The sequence below is a fragment of the Lepidochelys kempii genome, chromosome 9 (assembly GCF_965140265.1).
Source record: "Lepidochelys kempii isolate rLepKem1 chromosome 9, rLepKem1.hap2, whole genome shotgun sequence".
NCBI lineage: Eukaryota > Metazoa > Chordata > Testudines > Cheloniidae > Lepidochelys > Lepidochelys kempii.
Window position 1 is genome coordinate 48705386 of NC_133264.1, and position 23087 is coordinate 48728472.

Here is a 23087-nt window from a genome sequence, read left to right on the forward strand (position 1 = left end):
CTACCAGAAATAGAAATTAAGATCCATGTTTATCTGTATACTGTCCACGGATGTTTTCCCTACCCATGTAATAATTTGAGAATCAATAGTACTGTGCATTACAAGCCTCTCTCACTCAAGGTACAAAATCTTAATAGCAGTGGCAAGATAAATTTGTGAACAGCTCAGACAGTGCATGTCAGTATATCACTATTTATTATAGAGGTGAGAGTCATGACTCCATAGTGAAGGCTGAGTGGAATTTTGTATTTAAAGCAAGGATTCAATTTTGTGTGTGTAAAAAGTGTGTAAGCAGAGTTTGACATCTAGTGATGAGCTGTTGAAGAGGACTACAGGAGCTGATCTCACTTGCATGGGCACACCCACCCTGCCTAAGTGCTCAGCATGAAGGGATTGCTTGCCCAAATGGCCACCTTGGCTGGTGTTGGATTCCCAGTCTCCTTGTTATAGGGGAGGAGTAATAAAGGGTTGTGATCCTTGTAGTGTGCATCCAGGATAGCAGAACTGTACTTGGCATTTCCTGATTGAGGGACTCACCCTCAACTAAACAGTACTTGCGAGGCAGGGGACCTGGGTTCCAAAGCCCAGTGAGTTGAGAGAGGATGGGGACAGGTACTGGTGGTGTGGGCTTTACCTTCAGGGGGTTGGACTAGATGACCTTCTGGGGTCCCTTCCAACCCTGATATTCTATGATAAGGGCCCCAGACACCATTTGAGACTTCCTCTCTCCACTGTGTAATAGAGCTAATTTAGATTCAACTGAGAGTCTTATTACATACCATGGAGCTGCAATCACTAATACCCAGGTCTAAGGGCATTCTACACTACGAAATTAGGTTGATTTTATAGAAGTCTATCTTTAGCAACTGATTTTATACAGTCAATCATGCATGTCCCCACTAAGTGCATTAGGTTGGTGGAGTGCATCCTCAAAACCGTGGCTAGCATCGACTCACAGAGTGGTGCACTGTTGGTAGCTATCCCATAGTCCCTGCTGTCCATTGGAATTCTGGGTTAAGCTCCCAATGCGTGATGGGGCAAAAACATTGTCACGGGTGGTTTTGGGTACATATAATTAGTCTCCCCTCCTCCCTCCCTCCTTGGAAGCAAGGGCAAACAATCATTTCATGCCTTTTTTCCTGGGTTATCCATGCAGACGTCATAGCACAGCAAGCATGGGGCCCGCTCAGCTGTACACTGCTTTTGTGAGCATTGCAAACACCTCACACATTATCCTGTAGTATGTGCAGAGCCTAGCTAGGAGCCACCAGCATGAGGAAGATTGTGAGGAGGACTTGGACAGACATTCCTGAAAGCATGGGATGTAGCAATTGAGATATCATTGAGGCATGTTGATACAGTGGAACACCAATTCTGGGCCCAGCAAACAAGCACAGACTGGTGGGACCGCATAGTGTTGCAGGTAAGGGATGATTCCCAGTTGCTGCAAAACTTTCGCATGTGTAAGGCCACTTTCATGGAACTTTGTGAGTTGCTTTCCCCTGCCCTGAAGCACAGGAATAACAAGTTGAGACCTGCCTTGACAGTTGAGAAGCATGGCGATAGCCCTGTGGAAGCTTGCGATGCCTGACTGCTACTGGTCAGTCGGGAATCAATTTGGAGTGGGCAAATCTACCACGGGGGCTGCTGTGATCCAGTAGCAAGGGCAATCAATACCCTTCAGCTAAGAAGGGTAGTGGTTCTGGGAAATGTGCAGGGCATAGTGGATGGCTTTGCTGCAATGGGGTTCCCTAACTACGGTGGGGCGATAGACGGAATCTATCTATCTCTATCTTGGCACCAGACTACCTTGCGAAAGAGTACATAAACCGCAAAGGGTACTTGTCAGTGGTGTTGCAAGCACTGGTGGATCACAAGGGCCGTTTCACCGACATTGACGTGGGATGGTCGGGAAAGGTGCATGATGCTTGCATCTTTCAGAACTCCGGGCTGTTCAGAAAGCATCAGAGAGGCTTTGAAAAACAGTTTCATGACTGACCAGGCTACAGTGTGACAGTTGTGTGTGTTTGTCCTTGATGCAAAGCTGCCCCCTTTGGTGAATGTACTTCCTTGTAAGTCAGTCTCCCTCCCACCTTTGACCACAGCTGGCACAGGAAATAAAATCCCTATTGTTCTGAAGCCATTCACTGTTTATTTATTAAAAAAAACCTTGAGATCACTGGCAACACTGACTAGTAAAAGGAGAAGGCCTGGGTGTAAAAAGTGTTTGATAACAGAGTGGGGTGGGGGAGGAGGGAAGGACAAGGCCACTTTGCTTATTGTAGCCACACTACAAATCAAAGCTGTTTGAATGACAGCCTTTTGTTGCTTGGGCCATCCCCTGGAGTTGAGTGGCAGGGTGCCCGGAGCCTCCCCACCCTGCATTCTTGGGCGTCTGGGTGAGGAGGATGTGGAACCTGGCGAGGAGGGCAGGCGGTTCAACAGTGGCTACAGCAGGAGTCTGTAGTCTAGTTGCCTTTCCTGTAGCTCCACCAGACGCCTCATCATGTCCATTTGCTCCCCCATTAGCCTCAGCATCTCCTCCTGCATGTTATGATCACGGTCACTATATGCTTTCCTGGCCTCTGCCACCAAATGCCTCCATGCATTCAGCTGTGCCCTATCAGTGCAGAAGGACTGCATGAGCTCTGAAAACATATCAGCGGGAGTGTGTTTTTTTCGCCTTCTAATCTGTGGTAACCTCAGGGACGGAGTTGATGTGGGGAGCATAGAAACATTTGCAGCTGCAGAGGAAAAAAAGGAAGAGTTCACTTTACAGAAGATACATTTCTGAGAACAAAAGGGAGACTTTTCACAGTGAATCAAACAATTCACAGCAGACAGCACGTGTTTTAGGTACAAGGTTGCATTTTGTCTTTTATATTGAGCGCCTGCCAGTATGGTGACACATCACACATAGCTGGGCAACAGAATTCGGTTTGTAGGCAGCCATGGTAAGCAAAAGGGTACGTGGGGTTGGCTTCTTCCGTGTTCATAACATGTGGGAATGGTTTCAAACTGCTGCGCCCTCCTTTCCCATACCAACCAATGCTGATTGTGTTTGCCATTTAAAAGGAAGGGCTGCGTTTAAAAAGAGGGGCTGCGGTTGCCATTTAAAAGGGCGGCTGCGGCTTTGGGGTGATGTGCCGCACACCCCTGCCCCCAGCGTGGCTATTCTCCAGGATGATCCCTTTTAGCCAAGTGCAAACAGCCCAGCATTTCTGGGGTCTAATGTGTCGGGGATCACCAACCAGAGGGGATTACAGTTCCTTTACAAAACTTCCCCTATTTCAGCCAGGTGACCATGAATGATATCACTCTCCTGAAGCTGACACAGAAAGATAAAGACCAAATGTTGCATGAATGTGACCAAAACCCAGGACCATTCGCTGCCGTGCTTTGTGCTGCAATGATTCCAGACCACTTGCTACTGGCTTGGTGTGGTAAAGTGTCCTACAGTGGAGGACGAAATAAGACAGCCCTCCCCAGAAACCTTCTGCAAAGGCTTTCAAAGTACCTCCAGGAGAGCTTCATGGAGATGTCCCTGGAGGAGTCCTGCTCCATCCCCAGATGCATAAACAGACTTTTCCATTAAAGCTGTACTGGCTGCAAATGCAGCCCAATCGTTCAGGGCAAATCAAACATTAAACACAATTGCTTTTAACCCCTGAAGTGCTGTTACCAATGTGCACTCACCAGAGATGCCTTCTTCGCCATCAGGGTCCAGGAATAATAGGCCCTGGCAAAGTATTGGCTCCAAGGTGAGGAAAAGGTCCTGGCTGCTGGGGCGAACAGCTTCTCCACTTGTCTGCTGTGCATTCTCCTCCTCCTCTTCTTCCTCAGCCACAAAATCTTTGTCCGTGTTGCGTTAGGCTGCCACCTTGCAGGTGAGGCTTCCCCACTAACGGCTGAAATCACTGAGAGCTGTGTTAAGTGGAGGGTCCTGAAGACATCTTGGCAAGTGGCCAGCAGGGTGGCTGGGGGAGAGAGCCAGAGCAGAGCGCCACAGAGAGGGGTGGCAAGTGAGTGCCTGAGCAACGGAGCGAGTAAGGTGCCGCCTTGCCCCATCCAGGGTGGGAGGTGAATTCTGCAGATACACCTCTGAACGCCGGTCTGCACTGTCCAAGGACAGCAACTGTGAGTAGGGTGCAGAGGAGGGATGGGCACATTAAAGGGACTTGTGGGTTGCTGGACTTAAGAACCTAATAGGAAGAAGCCACTACCCAACTTACTTGGTGGTGGGTCTTTTGCTTATGGTTTATTTTTATAAACCCTGTTTGTGGTGTTGCCCCCAAATTAATCCTGTGTTATTTCCCTCCTTTTATTCATTTTTTTTTGCTATGTTCAGACTCTGTGCTTGTGAGAGGGGACGTATTGCCTCTTAGAGGTGCCCAGGGCGTGGTGTGTAATTGTCCCAGATCACTGAATGGTGGCTCGAGTTGGTTTTGTGTCATATTGTTGAAAAGGAACCCCTAGATACTGAACGTGGCCCTTGTTATTGCCAACTCTGACTGGCAGAAGGGTTACAACTGCAATGTGTATAGCCTCCCCCAGAATTACAGGATTTACTTTTGTGGCATCAAATGAATTTTCAGAGAACTGACAACTAAGCCATTTATTAGTATGAGTTGAAAGACCCCTTTTTAATTAAGAAATTTAGCACCCTGTGCCAGATCTGTCTTTTGTCCCTGATAATCTCCGCACAGGAATTATCTGCGCAGAAATTGGGAGAGAGGTAAATTCTGTGTAGCTCTTGTGCAAAGGGCTGTTTTTGAAAACAGATATTCAGGATTAACCATACATTTTTTCTATTTTTCTTCACAGCTGAAAGTTTCTCCTTCAGCCATCTCCTTTTGTTAGTGTCTGTGATCCCAAATTATTGATTTTTAAGTCAATTATTGATTGACACTAGATTTTTAAAAATATTTCCCCCCTCGTGTTACAGGGCAGAGTTAAGACTGTTTGGGTGCCTTTACTGTGTAGGCCCATTCCTTAATAAGGTTGGATTTATTTTTAAATTCAAATTTTCTCCAAATTTCAAGGTTACAACATTTATTTTTGGGCTAATTATAACATCCCTTTACAGGCTTTTACTTTAAATTAGCAGAGTATGTACTTAACCTGAACTCCATTTAATGCATTTGTTTGTCTGGGAATTCCCTTAAAAAAAGTCTTACATAAATGGTAAAAAAAGGAACAGAAAGAGAATGGTTCCATTTATTATCTTTAAGGCTGTGAGTGTGCCATGGAAGTCACGGATTCTGTGACCTGCCTGACTTTTGCAGTGGCCAGTGTGCCTGGCTCAGGGGCAGCCCCTACGCCAGTCACAACAGCCGCTGCTAGGGTAGTCTCGGGCCAACCCCTCTCACCCCACCAGCAGCAGAGTTTGGGTGTGGGAGGGGGCGGGGCACAAGATGGAGGTGGGCTTTGAGCAGTGCTTATCTAGGGGGCTCCCCAAAAGCAGCAACCTACCCCCTTGCTCAGCTCCTAGGCAGAGGCGTGGCCAGGCAGCTCTGTGTGCTGCCTCTGCCTGCAGGCACTGCCCCCGCAGATCCCATTGACTGGAGTTCTCGGCCAATGGGAGCTGCGAAGCCACCACTCTGGGCGGAGCAGCACTCAGAGCTGCCTGGCCTTGCTTCCCACTAGGAGCTGAGTGAAGGGGATGTCGCTGATTTCAGGGAGACCCCCAGGGAAGCATTGACCAGAGCCTGTCCTATGCTCCAACCCCCTGCCCCCTCCCACACCCAAACTTTGCTGCAGCTGGAGAGGGGGACATGCAGAGCCAGGGAGGGAGACTGCCAGCCCTGTCAACCTCCCCCCCCCCCCCCCCCCAGCAGGGTACCTGGGCCATGCGCTGCCACCTGCACCCCCTCCAGCACCTGGGCTGCCCTTCCCCAGTGCCCACAGTGCCCCTGGACAGTCCTCCCCCCTGCAAGATTTAGTCAGGGGTATATAGTAAAAGTCACGGACAGGTCATGGGCTGTGAATTTTTGTTTACTGCCTGTGACCTGTCCATGACTTTTATTAAAAATACCCATGACTAAAACGCAGCCTTAATTATCATCAAATAGTTCCGAGTGATTTGAAGATATGCAGTATCAATCTTTTCTAAAATTTGAACTTACCAGGGCTTCACTGGAACACTGTGGCTGCTTCATGCTGCTGTGGGCCAGTTCAAAGCACCCAGGGCATTCTGGCATTAGCTGACAGCAGCTTTGTATCATCTCAGCAGCACAAAGCAGCCAGAGTGTACACCCCAGGATTCCCCTCCCATCTGTGCTTCACATGCTCCCCCTACCCACACCTAGTGTTCCATCCTGCCCTATCCCTTTTGCGCAGATTTTCCTTCTTCCTTACCTCCCAACGTTCCTCTGTGTACATGCAGCCTCATTTCCCTCTCCCTCCTTTTGCCCTGTTGAATAGATCTGGTAAAAGAGGCAATTTTTGAAAATAACTATTCAGGATTAAGGCTAAGTTTGTTTTTTTTTTAAACCATAATTCCGCATAACTGAGATTTTTTTCTTCAGCAGTGATTGGTGTATCAAATCTTCTTACCTGGAAAGACTGTCAAGCAGTGCTTAATTTGTGCCAGGGCTAAGCCCGGCAGTTCATGGCCCTGTCACCTCTGGGCTTCCCATGTCAGTTTTGAAAATAAAAAAAATTGCTTGAGCCCCAGCTCGTAACTGCTTGAGCCCTGGCATCTCTTTCATTACAAGTTAAGCACAGCTCTCAAGAAGTTTCCCTCTTCTCAAATGGCCACCATTTCCCATTGCTCCCAATGGGACTGAGGCCACAGGCTGTCCTTAGCAGAGATAGCTACTGTCTTCTGTTTGTCCCAGTAGGAATGAAGGCAAATTGTCCGTAGGAAATATGGTGTCCCTATGCTATCAGGAGGTAGAGAGGAGCCGATGAATGAAGATGATGGTAATCTTTGGTAAGGGGAGATGTGGCCTCAGTCCCATGAGAAGATACGTTACTAATAAATTCATGATTGTTGCACAGTATCGCTAGAGGGCAGAGTTAAGGTTGTTTAGGTACCTTTACTGTACATTTCCATACCTTAACATGTTTGGATATTTTGAGGTTACCCTTAACTCTGAATTTCTTCAGGTTGTAATGCATGCTCTGGGGATCATTAGAACAGCTCTGCAATGTTTTAACCTAAATTACTCATGTACACTCAATCTTATTATTATTTATTTATTAATTATAGGCATTACAGTAGTACCTGAAGGCCTGGGCCTCATTGAGTTAGACACTTGAAGGGCAGTGACAGATTTTGCCATATGTCTGTAGTTTACAATATAAGTCTAAGATTATAGATAACACTTGAATAAAACAGATGGGGGGAGCATTAGGAAATGGAGATAATTAATGTCAGCATGAGAAGCAGCACTCCATAGCACATCACTCCCTAATCATTGTTGAGTTTTTTGTAGGCATCACAGCAGAGAAGAGTTTCAAGGAGGACAGTAAGGTAGCATTGTCGGTTTTTGCAGGGAGTTCCTCCTATCCATGAGAGAAAGTGCAAAGGTAGGTGCTAAACCTGAATTCTGTCTTAATGTGGGTTTTTTTGGTCTGAGGACATTGCCCTGTACAGTGAGTAAAATATGCTTAACAAAGAGGGCACCTTAATTTGTGTGTTGTGTTTGGGGATATTTTCTGTTTCCAGAATGAACAGGACATTTGGACGCTTTAAAAAAGAGAGAACTTAGTAGATGAGGCTTGATGGAACTCTTTAGATGTTCGTTTCAACTGAGTTAATTTGTCAGCTTGGTAAAGTTAAGGGGTACAGAATAACTAACACAGAAATGACTGCCTTGAATTAATTTGGTAATGACTACTGTGCAAGTTGCATGCAGTTTTATTACGTTTAAGCATTAGATGTTGGAGCATTATTGCAAATGGAGACTTCACAGAATTTGTATGGCAAGGCAAGAAGGAAACAAAGTGCAGTCACCATATTTAATGACCATGCACAATAACAATTTGCAAAAAGCCTTTTTATAGAAATCACCTTCTTGCAGTTACACATATGAAGAAAAAAAGGATCTTGAATTACAGTGTATAAAATAAAGCACTTTGCTTCAAGGAAGGACTTTTAAAAAAATCCCTAAGTGTGTAAGAACCGAACACTCGCCACTTAAATATTGACAGATACTAGTTACATGTCTTCCATTTTTCTATGATGAAAGGTCTGAGATAACCAGTTTGTCCAACTTGTCTCCAGTTTCAGGGGGAGTTAAAAGTTCGTCTGTTTCATAGTCCTCTTCAAATGATCTGCAATGAGAGAACAATGATACTGTCAAAAAATGTTTCTACATGTTTACTTTGGTTGTAAAAATCTAATGTTTTCAGATACAAAAGTATCTGAACTTTTATGCTGCATTTTAATTGCTATCTGCAGTTCTATTACTTAAACTTTTACAGTTGATACTGTTGATTTTTGCAATCCCACCCACCAAGAGATCAAAATTTTAAAATAAAGATGCAATAGCACAGAGGGATGTTTGGGGAAGATTTAAATATGAACCCATTTTTCTTGTTAAAATCAAGTGATGTCCTTTAAATTGCAGCACAGGAAAATTGTGACTATGGTTCTCCTGTGTGTGTCTCTACACAGAGCACTGCTGTCAGTTATGTGCCTGTGGTCAGAGAATCTTATTTTTTAGTGGTAATAGTTGGGGACATGTGCCTGACATTCCACTCCTTTTCACCCTAGAGCCAAGTTTAGGGATAATCTCACCCTCTCTAGCAGTCCCCAGCTCCTCTCTCTGCTGAAGCAGTGAGGAACCCCTCCTCCGTGTGAAGATTTCTATTTTGTGAAATAGTTTAGTTTTAGGATTTTTATTCAATTAAAAACACTTCTGTTCTAATGTAGTTACTTTTTCAGTGCTCCCATTCTGGTTTCAACAGGTGTGTTCCTCTTGGCGCTGATGGTGATAGGGTTCACCTGCCTTCAGGATATAGGGAAATTTATCTGGCCATGTAAGACTATCTGGCCAGGCTGCGGACCCTTCTTATGGAGGAGGTCTTGGCTTTGACTTGCTCAGAAACTCCCCCGAGCCTCAGGAGAGTCTTGGCTTAAGTGATGCTTTGAGGCCCACTAAAATGCTGAGATCTGAGACAATTCTCTCAACCAATCACACCATCATGTCCCATTCTCAAACAGTTGGAAGCCTCAGCATCCAGCTCCTAGTATTAGAGCTCAGTGGCTCTGAAAAGTCCCTTAGTTCTAAAAGGAGGCACTATGGTAGACCTGCTTTATGGTCCAGCTGGTCAATATCACGGTTAGCAGGGGGAGCGCCATCAGACCTTCCTAGTCCTACCCATAAGGAGACTCCTTTGGGTCCTTGGAGGTTCTGCCTGAAGTTTCTGCATCCTCTTTAAAACAGCCCAGGATGCCATGCAGTGTAAATTCTCCCCATGATCGTGGATCTCTTCAGTGACAGAAGCAATCCCTGACACCGAGGAAATTTTAGAACAGAGATCTTTTGGCAGCAACCACATGGCTGCCTGCGTGTTGTTCCACACTGTGTATAGCAGCACCAGATAGTGCCTTCGTGTCAAGCTTGATGGCATGGAACTAAGAGGATGGCATTCAGCACTTCCTATGCTGATCACTCCATTAGTAACTCAGCCAGCACAGGAACCCCATGGGAGTCACATGCGCCTGTCAGCCTCTCACAGCTACCAACCCTGCCCCGTGTGCCTTCACTGGGGTTACTGGTCCTATTTCACACTTGGCTGAATTGTCTGCAAAGGATAGGAAAAAGAGTAAGATCTCCAAAGGGAACATCCAAATCTTCTAAAACACAACAAGGGAAAGCGCCTGCTAAGTACTTTGGCCTTCCTTTCTGGATTCCCCAATTTCCCCTGCACTTGCTGGGAGAGGGATGAAGGGGATGGAAAACTTCAGTCCCTGCCCTTCTCCGAGCTGACAAAAGCCTAGCCTCTTTTCCTTCCCTTGCATGTTTTGGGAGATAATCATCAGGAGGGCGACATACTAGGCTGCCCTCCCAAAAATGTCTCATAAGCTGTGCTGTCTGAGAAATTCAAAAGATCAGAGCTGTCCTTCCAGTATGTGAGGGCTCACTGGAGCCTGTCTTGGTTGTGTCTTTCCCCCAGGAGCCAGATGCTTTGTATCAGGGACCTAGGGAGGGACTCAATCTCTTCTGCCAGCTCCCCTTCTGAGTTCCAAGGTAGGTAGCGTCCACTTCCTCTTCATCTGCCTGGCAGAATCAAGAAACCTTGATGCCATAGGGCTATCTGCTCTGGATGAAAGTCCTATCATTCACAGTTAATTTCAGAAGCTAAAATGTTTAAGGAAGGGCTAGCAACACTCACTCAAGGCATTCTTTGAAATCTGGCACGCTGAGGTGAGAGCTCTCGCCTCTGCTGCTTCCCTGGGTGGACTGGGCTGGCTATGCCATTCTGGAATTTCTGCTGAAGCCCAGGCCAAGGCTGTGGCTGGCCCCTGTAAGGGGTCTGACCTTTTTAATTCACAAGCAGATGAGGTATTCGAGGAGCTGATTGTGGCACACACAAAAGCTTAGGCTGCTTGCTCTAGGCCCATCATCTACTTAGAAACAGCCCCACTTCATGTTGGCCCTCAGCCATCTTCTGAGTGAGATGTGGATTGAGACAGGAAGTCGAGGTCATCCGGGAAATAACGTAGATCTCAGCAGAGTTCTTCCTCCAGTTTAGCTGCTTTGATCTCTGGAGGAAAGCCTCAAAGAGCAACACTGGAAGCTACGCTGTCTCAAACTGTGTGTGCCGCCGTTTCCAAGCATGGCAGGTTCTCTTCTTGGTCCAGTGGATTATAGTGATTTCCAAACTGTTCTATGCTCTGCAGTTCGGGGCCAAGACAAAACCCAATCTCCCTTGTACCTCCCCTTTTTCAGGGATCTTTCTTAGGGAGATTGGTGAAAGGGGAGGTTTTGACTTTACCAGAACTACCTGTGCAGCTGTCTAAACCCCAAGAAAAAGGCTGGCCCACACCCCGCTCTGGATCTCTACAAATGAAACATAATCACAAAAGTGTAAAATTGTGCATGGAGTCCCTAAGGGATGTATTTTTCACTCTAAACCATTGGGCCTGGTTCACAGCACTTACCCTGTGAGATACACACTGCCACATCTTGACCAGGCAGAAGCACAGGAAGTACCTCAAGTTCATACTGGACAGCAACCATCCCTGTATAAGATGCTGTCTCCAGGGGTTCAAGTTATTATTATTATTTAGCATTTAGGAGCCCCAGTCATGGACCAGGAGCCCCAGTGTGCGAGGCTCTGTAAAAACACAGAGCACAAAGACAGTCCCTGCCCTAAAGAGCTTACAAGCTAACAACGTGGCAGTGGTTATAGCTCACTTGCTATATCCCTGCCTACACATCTCACTGCTCCTCATCTTCAGAGGAGGCAATGCACACCCTCAAGCAGACATCTGACCTCTTCCAAACTCTGGTTGAGGATCAGCAAAGAGAAATCTACTCTCTAGTCTATAAGAAAAGGAGTACTTGTGGCACCTTAGAGACTAACCAATTTATTAGAGCATAAGCTTTCGTGAGCTACAGCTCACTTCCTCAGATGCATATCGTGGAAACTGCAGCAGGCTTTATATATACACAGAGAATATGAAACAATACCTCCTCCCACCCCACTGTCCTGCTGGTAATAGCTTATCTAAAGTGATCATCAGGTGGGCCATTTCCAGCACAAATCCAGGTTTTCTCACCCTCCACCCCCCCCCCACAAATTCACTCTCCTGCTGGTGATAGCCCATCCAAAGTGACAACTCTTTACACAATGTGCATGACAATGAAGTTGGGCTATTTCCTGCACAAATCCAGGTTTTCTCACATCCCCCCACCCCCATACACACACAAACTCACTCTCCTGCTGGTAATAGCTCATCCAAACTGACCACTCTTCAAGTTTAAATCCAAGTTAAACCAGAACATCTGGGGGGGGTAGGGAAAAACAAGAGGAAACAGGCTACCTTGCATAATGACTTAGCCACTCCCAGTCTCTATTTAAGCCTAAATTAATAGTATCCAATTTGCAAATGAATTCCAATTCAGCAGTTTCTCGCTGGAGTCTGGATTTGAAGTTTTTTTGTTTTAAGATAGCGACCTTCATGTCTGTGATTGCGTGACCAGAGAGATTGAAGTGTTCTCCGACTGGTTTATGAATGTTATAATTCTTGACATCTGATTGGTGTCCATTTATTCTTTTACGTAGAGACTGTCCAGTTTGACCAATGTACATGGCAGAGGGGCATTGCTGGCACATGATGGCATATATCACATTGGTGGATGTGCAGGTGAACGAGCCTCTGATAGTGTGGCTGATGTTATTAGGCCCTGTGATGGTGTCCCCTGAATAGATATGTGGGCACAATTGGCAACGGGCTTTGTTGCAAGGATAAGTTCCTGGGTTAGTGGTTCTGTTGTGTGGTATGTGGTTGTTGGTGAGTATTTGCTTCAGGTTGCAGGGCTGTCTGTAGGCAAGGACTGGCCTGTCTCCCAAGATTTGTGAGAGTGTTGGGTCATCCTTTAGGATAGGTTGTAGATCCTTAATAATGCGTTGGAGGGGTTTTAGTTGGGGGCTGAAGGTGACGGCTAGTGGCGTTCTGTTATTTTCTTTGTTAGGCCTGTCCTGTAGTAGGTAACTTCTGGGAACTCTTCTGGCTCTATCAATCTGTTTCTTTACTTCTGCAGGTGGGTATTGTAGTTGTAAGAAAGCTTGACAGAGATCTTGTAGGTGTTTGTCTCTGTCTGAGGGGTTGGAGCAAATGCGGTTGTATCGCAGAGCTTGGCTGTAGACGATGGATCGTGTGGTGTGGTCAGGGTGAAAGCTGGAGGCATGCAGGTAGGAATAGCTGTCAGTAGGTTTCCGGTATAGGGTGGTGTTTATGTGACCATTGTTTATTAGCACTGTAGTGTCCAGGAAGTGGATCTCTTGTGTGGACTGGACCAGGCTGAGGTTGGTGGTGGGATGGAAATTGTTGAAATCATGGTGGAATTCCTCAAGGGGTTCTTTTCCATGGGTCCAGATGATGAAGATGTCATCAATATAGCGCAAGTAGAGTAGGGGCTTTAGGGGACGAGAGCTGAGGAAGCGTTGTTCTAAATCAGCCATAAAAATGTTGGCATACTGTGGGGCCATGCGGGTACCCATAGCAGTGCCGCTGATCTGAAGGTATACATTGTCCCCAAATGTGAAGTAGTTATGGGTAAGGACAAAGTCACAAAGTTCAGCTACCAGGTTAGCCGTGACATTATCGGGGATAGTGTTCTTGACGGCTTGTAGTCCATCTTTGTGTGGAATGTTGGCGTAGAGGGCTTCTACATCCATAGTGGCCAGGATGGTGTTATCAGGAAGATCACCGATGGATTGAAGTTTCCTCAGGAAGTCAGTGGTGTCTCGAAGGTAGCTGGGAGTGCTGGTAGCGTAGGGCCTGAGGAGGGAGTCTACATAGCCAGACAATCCTGCTGTCAGGGTGCCAATGCCTGAGATGATGGGGCGCCCAGGATACCTACCTACCTAGCTACCTTCGAGACACCACTGACTTCCTGAGGAAACTTCAATCCATCGGTGATCTTCCTGATAACACCATCCTGGCCACTATGGATGTAGAAGCCCTCTACGCCAACATTCCACACAAAGATGGACTACAAGCCGTCAAGAACACTATCCCCGATAATGTCACGGCTAACCTGGTAGCTGAACTTTGTGACTTTGTCCTTACCCATAACTACCTCACATTTGGGGACAATGTATACCTTCAGATCAGCGGCACTGCTATGGGTACCCGCATGGCCCCACAGTATGCCAACATTTTTATGGCTGATTTAGAACAACGCTTCCTCAGCTCTCGTCCCCTAAAGCCCCTACTCTACTTGCGCTATATTGATGACATCTTCATCATCTGGACCCATGGAAAAGAACCCCTTGAGGAATTCCACCATGATTTCAACAATTTCCATCCCACCACCAACCTCAGCCTGGTCCAGTCCACACAAGAGATCCACTTCCTGGACACTACAGTGCTAATAAACAATGGTCACATAAACACCACCCTATACCGGAAACCTACTGACCGCTATTCCTACCTGCATGCCTCCAGCTTTCACCCTGACCACACCACACGATCCATCGTCTACAGCCAAGCTCTGCGATACAACCGCATTTGCTCCAACCCCTCAGACAGAGACAAACACCTACAAGATCTCTGTCAAGCTTTCTTACAACTACAATACCCACCTGCAGAAGTAAAGAAACAGATTGATAGAGCCAGAAGAGTTCCCAGAAGTTACCTACTACAGGACAGGCCTAACAAAGAAAATAACAGAACGCCACTAGCCGTCACCTTCAGCCCCCAACTAAAACCCCTCCAACGCATTATTAAGGATCTACAACCTATCCTAAAGGATGACCCAACACTCTCACAAATCTTGGGAGACAGGCCAGTCCTTGCCTACAGACAGCCCTGCAACCTGAAGCAAATACTCACCAACAACCACATACCACACAACAGAACCACTAACCCAGGAACTTATCCTTGCAACAAAGCCCGTTGCCAATTGTGCCCACATATCTATTCAGGGGACACCATCACAGGGCCTAATAACATCAGCCACACTATCAGAGGCTCGTTCACCTGCACATCCACCAATGTGATATATGCCATCATGTGCCAGCAATGCCCCTCTGCCATGTACATTGGTCAAACTGGACAGTCTCTACGTAAAAGAATAAATGGACACCAATCAGATGTCAAGAATTATAACATTCATAAACCAGTCGGAGAACACTTCAATCTCTCTGGTCACGCAATCACAGACATGAAGGTCGCTATCTTAAAACAAAAAAACTTCAAATCCAGACTCCAGCGAGAAACTGCTGAATTGGAATTCATTTGCAAATTGGATACTATTAATTTAGGCTTAAATAGAGACTGGGAGTGGCTAAGTCATTATGCAAGGTAGCCTGTTTCCTCTTGTTTTTCCCTACCCCCCCCAGATGTTCTGGTTTAACTTGGATTTAAACTTGAAGAGTGGTCAGTTTGGATGAGCTATTACCAGCAGGAGAGTGAGTTTGTGTGTGTATGGGGGTGGGGGGATGTGAGAAAACCTGGATTTGTGCAGGAAATAGCCCAACTTCATTGTCATGCACATTGTGTAAAGAGTTGTCACTTTGGATGGGCTATCACCAGCAGGAGAGTGAATTTGTGTGGGGGGGTGGAGGGTGAGAAAACCTGGATTTGTGCTGGAAATGGCCCACCTGATGATCACTTTAGATAAGCTATTACCAGCAGGACAGTGGGGTGGGAGGAGGTATTGTTTCATATTCTCTGTGTATATATAAAGACTGCTGCAGTTTCCACGATATGCATCTGAGGAAGTGAGCTGTAGCTCACGAAAGCTTATGCTCTAATAAATTGGTTAGTCTCTAAGGTGCCGCAAGTACTCCTTTTCTTTTTGCGAATACAGACTAACACGGCTGTTACTCTGAAACCTCTCTAGTCTATGTATGTCTTAACCCTGATAGAATGGCTGGCACCTTTTGGGAGCTGGTTTCTGTCTCTCAAAAGACAGGAGGATAGTCCTTAGTCCAGGGATGGGCAAACTACGGCTTGCAGGCCACATCTGGCCCACACAGCCGTTTTAATCCGGCCCTCAAGCTCCAGCTGGGGAGCGGGGTCTGGGGCTTGCCCTGCTCTGGCGCTCCAGCCAGGGAGCTGGGTTGGGGGCTACTCTGTGCGGCTTCCAGAAGCAGTAGCATGGTCCCCCCCTCTGGCTCCACTCTGCATGCTGCCCCCGCCCCAAGTACTGCCCTTGCAGCTCCCATTGGCCAGGACCGTGGCCAATGGGAGCTGAAGGGGCAGCACCTGTGGCCAGGGCAGTGTGCAGAGATGCCTGGCCGCACCTCTGCGTAGGAGCTGGAGCAGGGACATGCTGCTGCTTCCAGGAGCTGCTTGAGGTAAGCACTGCCCAGAGCCTGCACCCCAAACCTTTCATCCCCAGCCCCCTCCTGCACCCTGAACTCCTCATTTGTGGCCCCACCTGGAGCCTGCACCCCGTGCCAGATCCCTCTCCCACACCCCAACCCCAATTTCGTGAGCATTCATGGTCTGCCATACAATTTCTATACCCAGATGTGGCCCTCAGGCCAAAAAGTTTGCCCACCCCTGCCTTAGTCATGCTATGTAGAAGGAACTGGCCAAGGAATGCCCTTTCTCAGGGGTCTGGGGTTAATAGCAACATGTTCCTTTGTCACACCTTAAACAAAGCTCAGGAGGAGACCCTGTCAGAGTTAATGGGATCATGTGTATAACCAGTCTGAGATTCTCTGGGCATGCTAGTATGACCTCCACTAGACATCTGTGGAGTGTGACTTTACTTGAGGTCTGCAGGGCAACTACATGGAGCTAGGTCCCTACTTTTAGTCACTACTTTCTAGAGCAGTAGTTCCCAAACTAGGGATGCTGCTTGTTCAGGGAAAGCCCCTGGCGGGCCAGGCTGGTTTGTTTACCTGCCGTGTCTACAGGTTCAGCTGATAGCAGCTCCCCCTGGCTGTGGTTCGCTGCCCTCAGCCAATGGGAGCAGCACGGGACATGCTGGCCGCCGCTTCCCACAGCCCTGGAGTGGTGAACTGAAGCCACTGGGAGCTGCGATTGGCCAAACCTACAGATGCAGCAGGTAAACAAACTGGCCCGGCCCGCCAGGGGCTTTCCCTGAACAAGTGGTGCCCCTAGTTTGGGAACCACTGTTCTAGAGTGAACTGAGTTTGGGCAATTTGATGTTCTAAACATTTATATAACACAGTTCCTCACCCATCCTGCTTTTGGGAAGCATTACCAGCTAGTCTGCTACAGTGGGGCTCCATGGAGGCATTCTCATGAAGGAGAAAAAGGGGGCAGGTTACTTTTTACCACTTCTGTTCTCCAAATGTTGGGCAGCTATATCTTCTATCTACAGCAGAGGTGGGTAAACTACGGCCCGCGGGCCACATCCAGCCTGGCCCAGGAGGTCGGCCCCAGGCCCCTCCCCCTCAGCGCACTGCGCTGCCAGTGCAATGCTCCGGGCAGCCGGGCAGCGCAGCTGTAGCGCCGAGGTAAGGGGGCGGGGGGGGGTTGGATAGAGGGCAAGGGAGTTTGAGGGTGGGGGCGGGAGTGCGAATAGGGGTCAGGGCAGTCAGAGGGCAGGAGGGTTGGATGGGGCAGGGGTCCCAGGGGGCAGTCAGGGGACAGGGAGAAGGGGTGGTTGGATGGGGCAGTCAGGAATGAGGGGGGGGGTTGGCTGGGACAGCAGGGGCCAGTCAGGCATGGGGGGTCTGGGGGTGGTCAGGGACAGGGAGCAGGGGATGGTGGATGGGGCAGGAGTCCTGGGGGAGCCATCAGAGGGCGAGAAGCGGGGGTTGTATGGGGGCTGGACTATGCCTGGCTGTTTGCGGGGAGACAGCCTCCCCTAATCGGCACTCCATACAATTTTGGAAACCCGATATGGCCCTCTGACCAAGAAGTTTGTCTGCCCCTGATCTACAGCATTGATTTGAGCTGAGATCACATTAGTAAGGATGACCTTTCAGAGCCTAGAAATAATGGAGTAGGTGATATATGGTAGTGTGCTTCACCCTGCCAATGACTACATGAGTTGGTCTGTGTCCTGATGATGCAGTGACAGATAGCAATATTTCACCTCAAGGGTACTAGTTCCAGTTGCAGGAGCTGTTAAGACAGACGGCTGGATCTAGGAGTAACCCCTCTGCTAGAGAATTCAGTCTTAGACATCTATGAGTCTAAGCAGAATTTCCCTCCAGTTGACGAACTTGACCTGGCTTGACTCTGGAATCAATCCCTTTGTTCTGGTATTGAGGGGATGAGAAAGCAGCCATAAAACAAACAAAAAATCACCTCACAACCACCTTACACACACAACAAATGAAAAGCTGATAGCGGTGAATGTAAATCAGAAAGTAGGAATTGTAGAAAATTGATAAGGGAAGCAAAAGGACACTATGGAGAGCAGAGTTCAGGACAAAAAGTATTTCAAGTATATAAGGAACAAAACTGGTCCATTACTAGATGAAAATGGTAGAATTGTCACTGATAATGTAGAAAAGACTGAAGTGTTCAATAAATATTTCTGTTCTATATTTGGGAAAAAACTGATGATGAAATACTTACCAAGTCCAAAAGTAACTCAATGGGATGTTAAACAGCGGTTATTAAAGATAGCTATTTTTAAATTAGCAGGTCCATATAACTTGCATAAAGAGTTTTAAAGAGCTGTCCAATCCACACTCAGCACTATTATATTGCTTTTCAATACATCCTGGAACACTGGAGAAGTTCCAGAGGACTGGAAGAAAGCTAATGTTCCATAATTTAAAAAGGGTAGATGGGATGATCCAGATAATGATAGGCCTGTCAGCATGATCTGTACCTGGGCAAGATGCTGACTTGGTATCACGTGACAATTTGATTAAAAAATTAGATGGATATAAAATGAATAGGGCACACATTAAATGGATTAAAAACTGGCTAACTGACAGGTCTCAAAATGTAATCGTAAAAGAGGAATCATCATCGAGCCTGTGTGTTTCTAGTGGAGTCCCACAGGGATTGGTTCTTGGCCCTATACTATTTAATATTTTTTATCAATGACCTGGAAGAAAACACAATCATCACTGATAAAGTCGGCAAATGAGAGACGGATGGTGGCAGTGGTAAATAATGAAAAGGACAGGTCACTGATACAGAACGAGCTGGATTATTTGGAAAACTTCTGGTCTATAAGGTTCCATTGTTGAAGGTGATCACAGTATCCAGGAAGTTGATGCTAGTGTGGGAGTGCTCCAGAGAGTTTAACGGATGGCTGGTGGTTGCTGAAGTTGTGGTAGAAATCTGAGGGAGTTTAAGTCATGTGTCAAGAGGATGAAAATATCGACGTATCACAGGTATATCATTGATTTTGTGGTGCATTTGTCCAGAAATTCTTCCTCAAGGTGGCCAAGGAAGAGTTAGGCATAATTGGGAAGCCATCCTAGTACCCATGGCTATTCCCATGGTTTGGACAAAGTATTTGTTGTTGAGTGTTAAATTGTTATGGGTGAGGATGAAATGGATGAGTATACAATGTACTTGAGATGGATATCTGAGTGCTGTCCATTGTCTTGTCGATATTTGAGGCAAGCAGCTATGCCATCGTGGTGAAGGATGTTGGTGTACAGGGAAGTGACATCCATGGTGGGAAGGATAATGATCTGAAAGAGTTATTAATGTTGCAGAGTTTCTGGATAAAGTCCGTTGTCCTAGAGGAAGCTGGCCCTGTGTGTGGTGAGTGATTTGAGGATGATTTCTCTAAGACCTGATATTCTTTCAGTAAGTGTGCCATGGCCAGATATAAGTCTGCCTAGGTTTCCTTGTTTGTATATCTTGGGAAGCATGTAGCAGGTCCCTGGGGTGGGTTCTTTGGGGATGGGGTTGTAGTGTTTCCCTTGAAGTTGTTTGCGGAAGGATTTGATGATATCCTTACATTTCTGGGTGTGAGGTCTTCTTTGAATTCTTTACAGTAAGCGGTGTCGGCGAGTTTTCAGTTGGCCTCGGTAATGTAGTTGTCACAGCTAAGCACTATGATGGCACCCACTTTGTTTGTTTGATCACTATCTGGTGGTTAGGTATCAGGAACTGTATAGCTGTCCTCTCGGCAGTGGAGCGCTTGTGGTGGGTGTGGTGATTAAGGATTTCACAGTCAATATTTTCCCCCAAAGCAATCAATGCAATGATCAAGTGTGTGATTTCATCCACTGTGGGGTCTCCAGTCATATGGTTCTTTTTTCTTATGACAGACAGTGATAGTTGTGGGGGGGTGATGTTATTATTGTGAAAGAATTCTTTGTTCTCGTCCTTAAAGGAAAACTGCACAACACCTTCAAAAGATGAGCCTGGGAGCTTAAATTCATAACTTTGCTAGACACTAAAAATCATGGTCTTAATAAAGACACTGGATGTATGGTTTATTATAACAGTCTGTAACCCACTAACGCCCCTTTTTGTCCTATGACTACAGAGGTGTTAATTGGCTACTTCACCTTGAATGGGTCTCTTACAACAGTGGTTCTCAACCAGCGGCATATGGAGGTCTTCTGTGGGGGTGGGTACATCAACTAATCCAGATATTTGCCTAGTTTTACAACAGGCTACATAAAAAGTGAAGTCAGTACAAACTAAAATTTCATACAGTGACTTGTTTATATACTATATGCTGAAATGTAGTACACTATTTATATTCCAATTGATCTTTTTTATAATTATATATTAAAAGGAGAGAGTAAGCAATTTTTCAGTAAGTGTGCTGTGACACTTTCGTATTCTTATGTCTGATTTTGCAAGCAAGTAGTTTGTAGGTGAGCTAAAACTTGGGGGTACACAAGACAAATCAGACTCCTGAAAGAGATACAGTAGCCTGGAAAGGTTGAGAGCCCATGTCTTATAATATATGTTAGCTATGTATGCTAAACAATCTGTTCCACCTTGTATTTAGCTGTGACACTTGAGAGTACATTTCCCAGGCCTGAAGAAGAGCTCTTTGGAAGCTCAAACGCTTGTTTCTTTCACCTACAGAAGTTGGTCCAATAAAATATATTCCCTCACCCACCCTGTCACTCATCTAGACTGACATTCCACTTTTGACAATCATCCTGCTGGTTTTGATTATGCCCTTTAGATCACAACTGCCATCTTCTAGTAATACTCCAAGGTCCCATTTTCTATCTGCCTTGCATTTCTATACTAGCACTGTAATACATATATAAACTTATTCTAAAACAAACAATGAAGATTATCTACATTTTTTTACCTTCTAGCATTTGCTGTAAGTATCTGCCTGTTGATCTGAAGTAGGCAAATGCTCCCCTTCTCTCCCTCTGTGGCCTAGTTTAAGGCAGTTTTTTATATACAAAATGTGTGGGATTACTGCATGTAAGATAGCTGCACCAATGTCAACACCTACCCTTCTTGTAACTGCTCATTTCCAGATTCTTCAGCAACAAGAAGCTCGTACTCCTCTGCAGCGTATCTGTCCCAGTCAGAGGGCTCCGGTCCATCATTTTCAACATCCTAAACATATCAGAAAAGCAAATTAAAGAGAGAATGTCCTTACTGATCTACAAACTTGTTTTGCAAAAGCTTCTCACCTATCTACAACCATGTGCATTTCTGCAACACTTACTGTTGGGGTTTGAAAATGCCTTAAGGAAAACAACTCAATCCAAGATTAGTCTCTTAAAGAAAAAACGTTTAAATTACAGACTGCTCAAGTTCTTTAAACAAAGGCCCGAGTAAACAAATATGTTTTCCATTAGGCTTTAAAACTCGGACACAGGTGGAATACTTTGCCAACCATCTTGAATAATGACATTCCAAAAATGTCAAGCAAGAATAACTGCAAATCTGAACTGCTCTGGCAGGACATACTGTAAGAACAAGGGAACTCTGCCTAGTGACTGGTTCTCAGATAATTGCAGGACACCCCTTTGAATTGCACCCACAACCAAGCATGCAGGTTTTGCAGAGCTTGGAGCACAGGGGCAATATGCTCAGAGAACTCCTTTCCATGTATGAGTTGGGCCATGCCTTTCATCCCAGCTGAGCTTTTCAAGAAACATACAATGCTAGCCCCAAGTAGCAATGCAGCAGTGGGCCCTGGAAATAACAAAGTCCTGGGTCACTATGGCACAATTCCTCTCCCTCCTGAGTATGCACTGCCTTCAGATGTTGTGCGAGCTGCTGTGCAAACACACAATAAGAGACAATACAGATGGGAAAGAATTCAGACAGTCTTATGGGTAAGGACGTGCCCAAAACAGACACTTGCATTAGATAGAGGAAGGATCAGCTCTATCATAGTTAAGGTTAGAAAGCCCTTTCTGTTTATAGGACAACTCTAAGTGACCTAAACTCTGTACAGCTACTTGGCTTGCCTTGACAGTTGGAGTGCACCTAGGGTGTATGTGATGGGGTTATTACTAGGACTGTCAAACAATTAAAAAAAAATTGCAATTAATTGGAAGATTAAAAAAATTAGTTGCAAATAATCACAGTTTTTTAATCGCACTGTTACACAATATTAGAATACCAATTTAAATGTATTTATAAATATTTTGGATGTTTTGTTTTGATTATAACAATACAATGTGTACAGTGCTCACTTTATATTTTTATTACAAATATTTGCATTGTAAAAGAGTAAACAAAAGAAATAGTATTTTTCAGTTCACCACATACAAGTACTGTAGTGCAATCTCTTTATGGTGAAAGTGCAACTTACAAATGTAGAATTAATATTTTTGTTACATAACTACACAAAAAGAAAACAAAGTAAAACTTTAGAGCCTACAAGTCCGCTCAGTCCTATTTTTTGTTCAGTCAATCGCTAAGACAAACAAGTTTGTTTATATTTATGGGAGGGAATCCTGCCTGCTTCTTATTTACAATGTCACCTGAAAGTGAGAGGAGGTGTTCACATGGCACTGTTGTACTAAGTGTACAGGACTCACTTTATAGTATTCTGTTGTTGTAATTGAAATCAATATATTTGAAAAAGTAGAAAAACAACCAAAAACATTTATAATTTAAAGTGCTATTCTATTATTATTTAAGACTGATTAATCATGCCTATTTTTAAAATCTAGTTCATTAGTTTTCCGTTAATCGCTTGAGTTAATGGCGATTAATTGACAAACCTAGTTTTTATGGATCCAAATTTAGGGTTATTTGACCAATGGGTTACTGAGATACAAGACTCCCTCCTATCTCCCCTCCAAAAACATTTTTTCTTAAGGTTGACAATTTCTACCAATGATCTACACCAAGACAGTGTAAATCGAAACCCAACCTGGGGCAGAAATCTGAAAATGAACTGTGTAGGCATGTTGCTACAATCTGCCTGTCAAAGGGTTGGGTTTTTTTTAGTTTGGGGAAATGTAAGCTGAGTATAGCAGAATTCAGAAGGTGCTGATATGAGCATTCTTAAAAGACAAGTGGACAGCGGAGACAATGAATGCAGGGAGGGGCAGGG

At 45.6% G+C, this 23087-nt stretch overlaps 1 protein-coding gene across 4 annotated transcripts in view; it reads right to left on the bottom strand.

The window, feature by feature from the left end:
* Nucleotides 1-7848: 7848 nt before the first annotated feature.
* PPP2R3A (protein phosphatase 2 regulatory subunit B''alpha) overlaps nt 7849-23087 on the bottom strand; it is a 148083-nt gene continuing 132844 nt past the window's right edge. For all 4 annotated transcript variants that reach the window (XM_073360239.1, XM_073360240.1, XM_073360237.1 and 1 more), the window contains 2 exons: nt 21021-21127; nt 7849-8280 (listed from right to left, as the gene is read on the bottom strand). In XM_073360239.1, the coding sequence (XP_073216340.1) occupies nt 8184-8280; nt 21021-21127 (204 nt within the window). In that variant the 3' untranslated portion in view covers nt 7849-8183. The remainder of the gene's footprint in view (nt 8281-21020; nt 21128-23087) is intronic.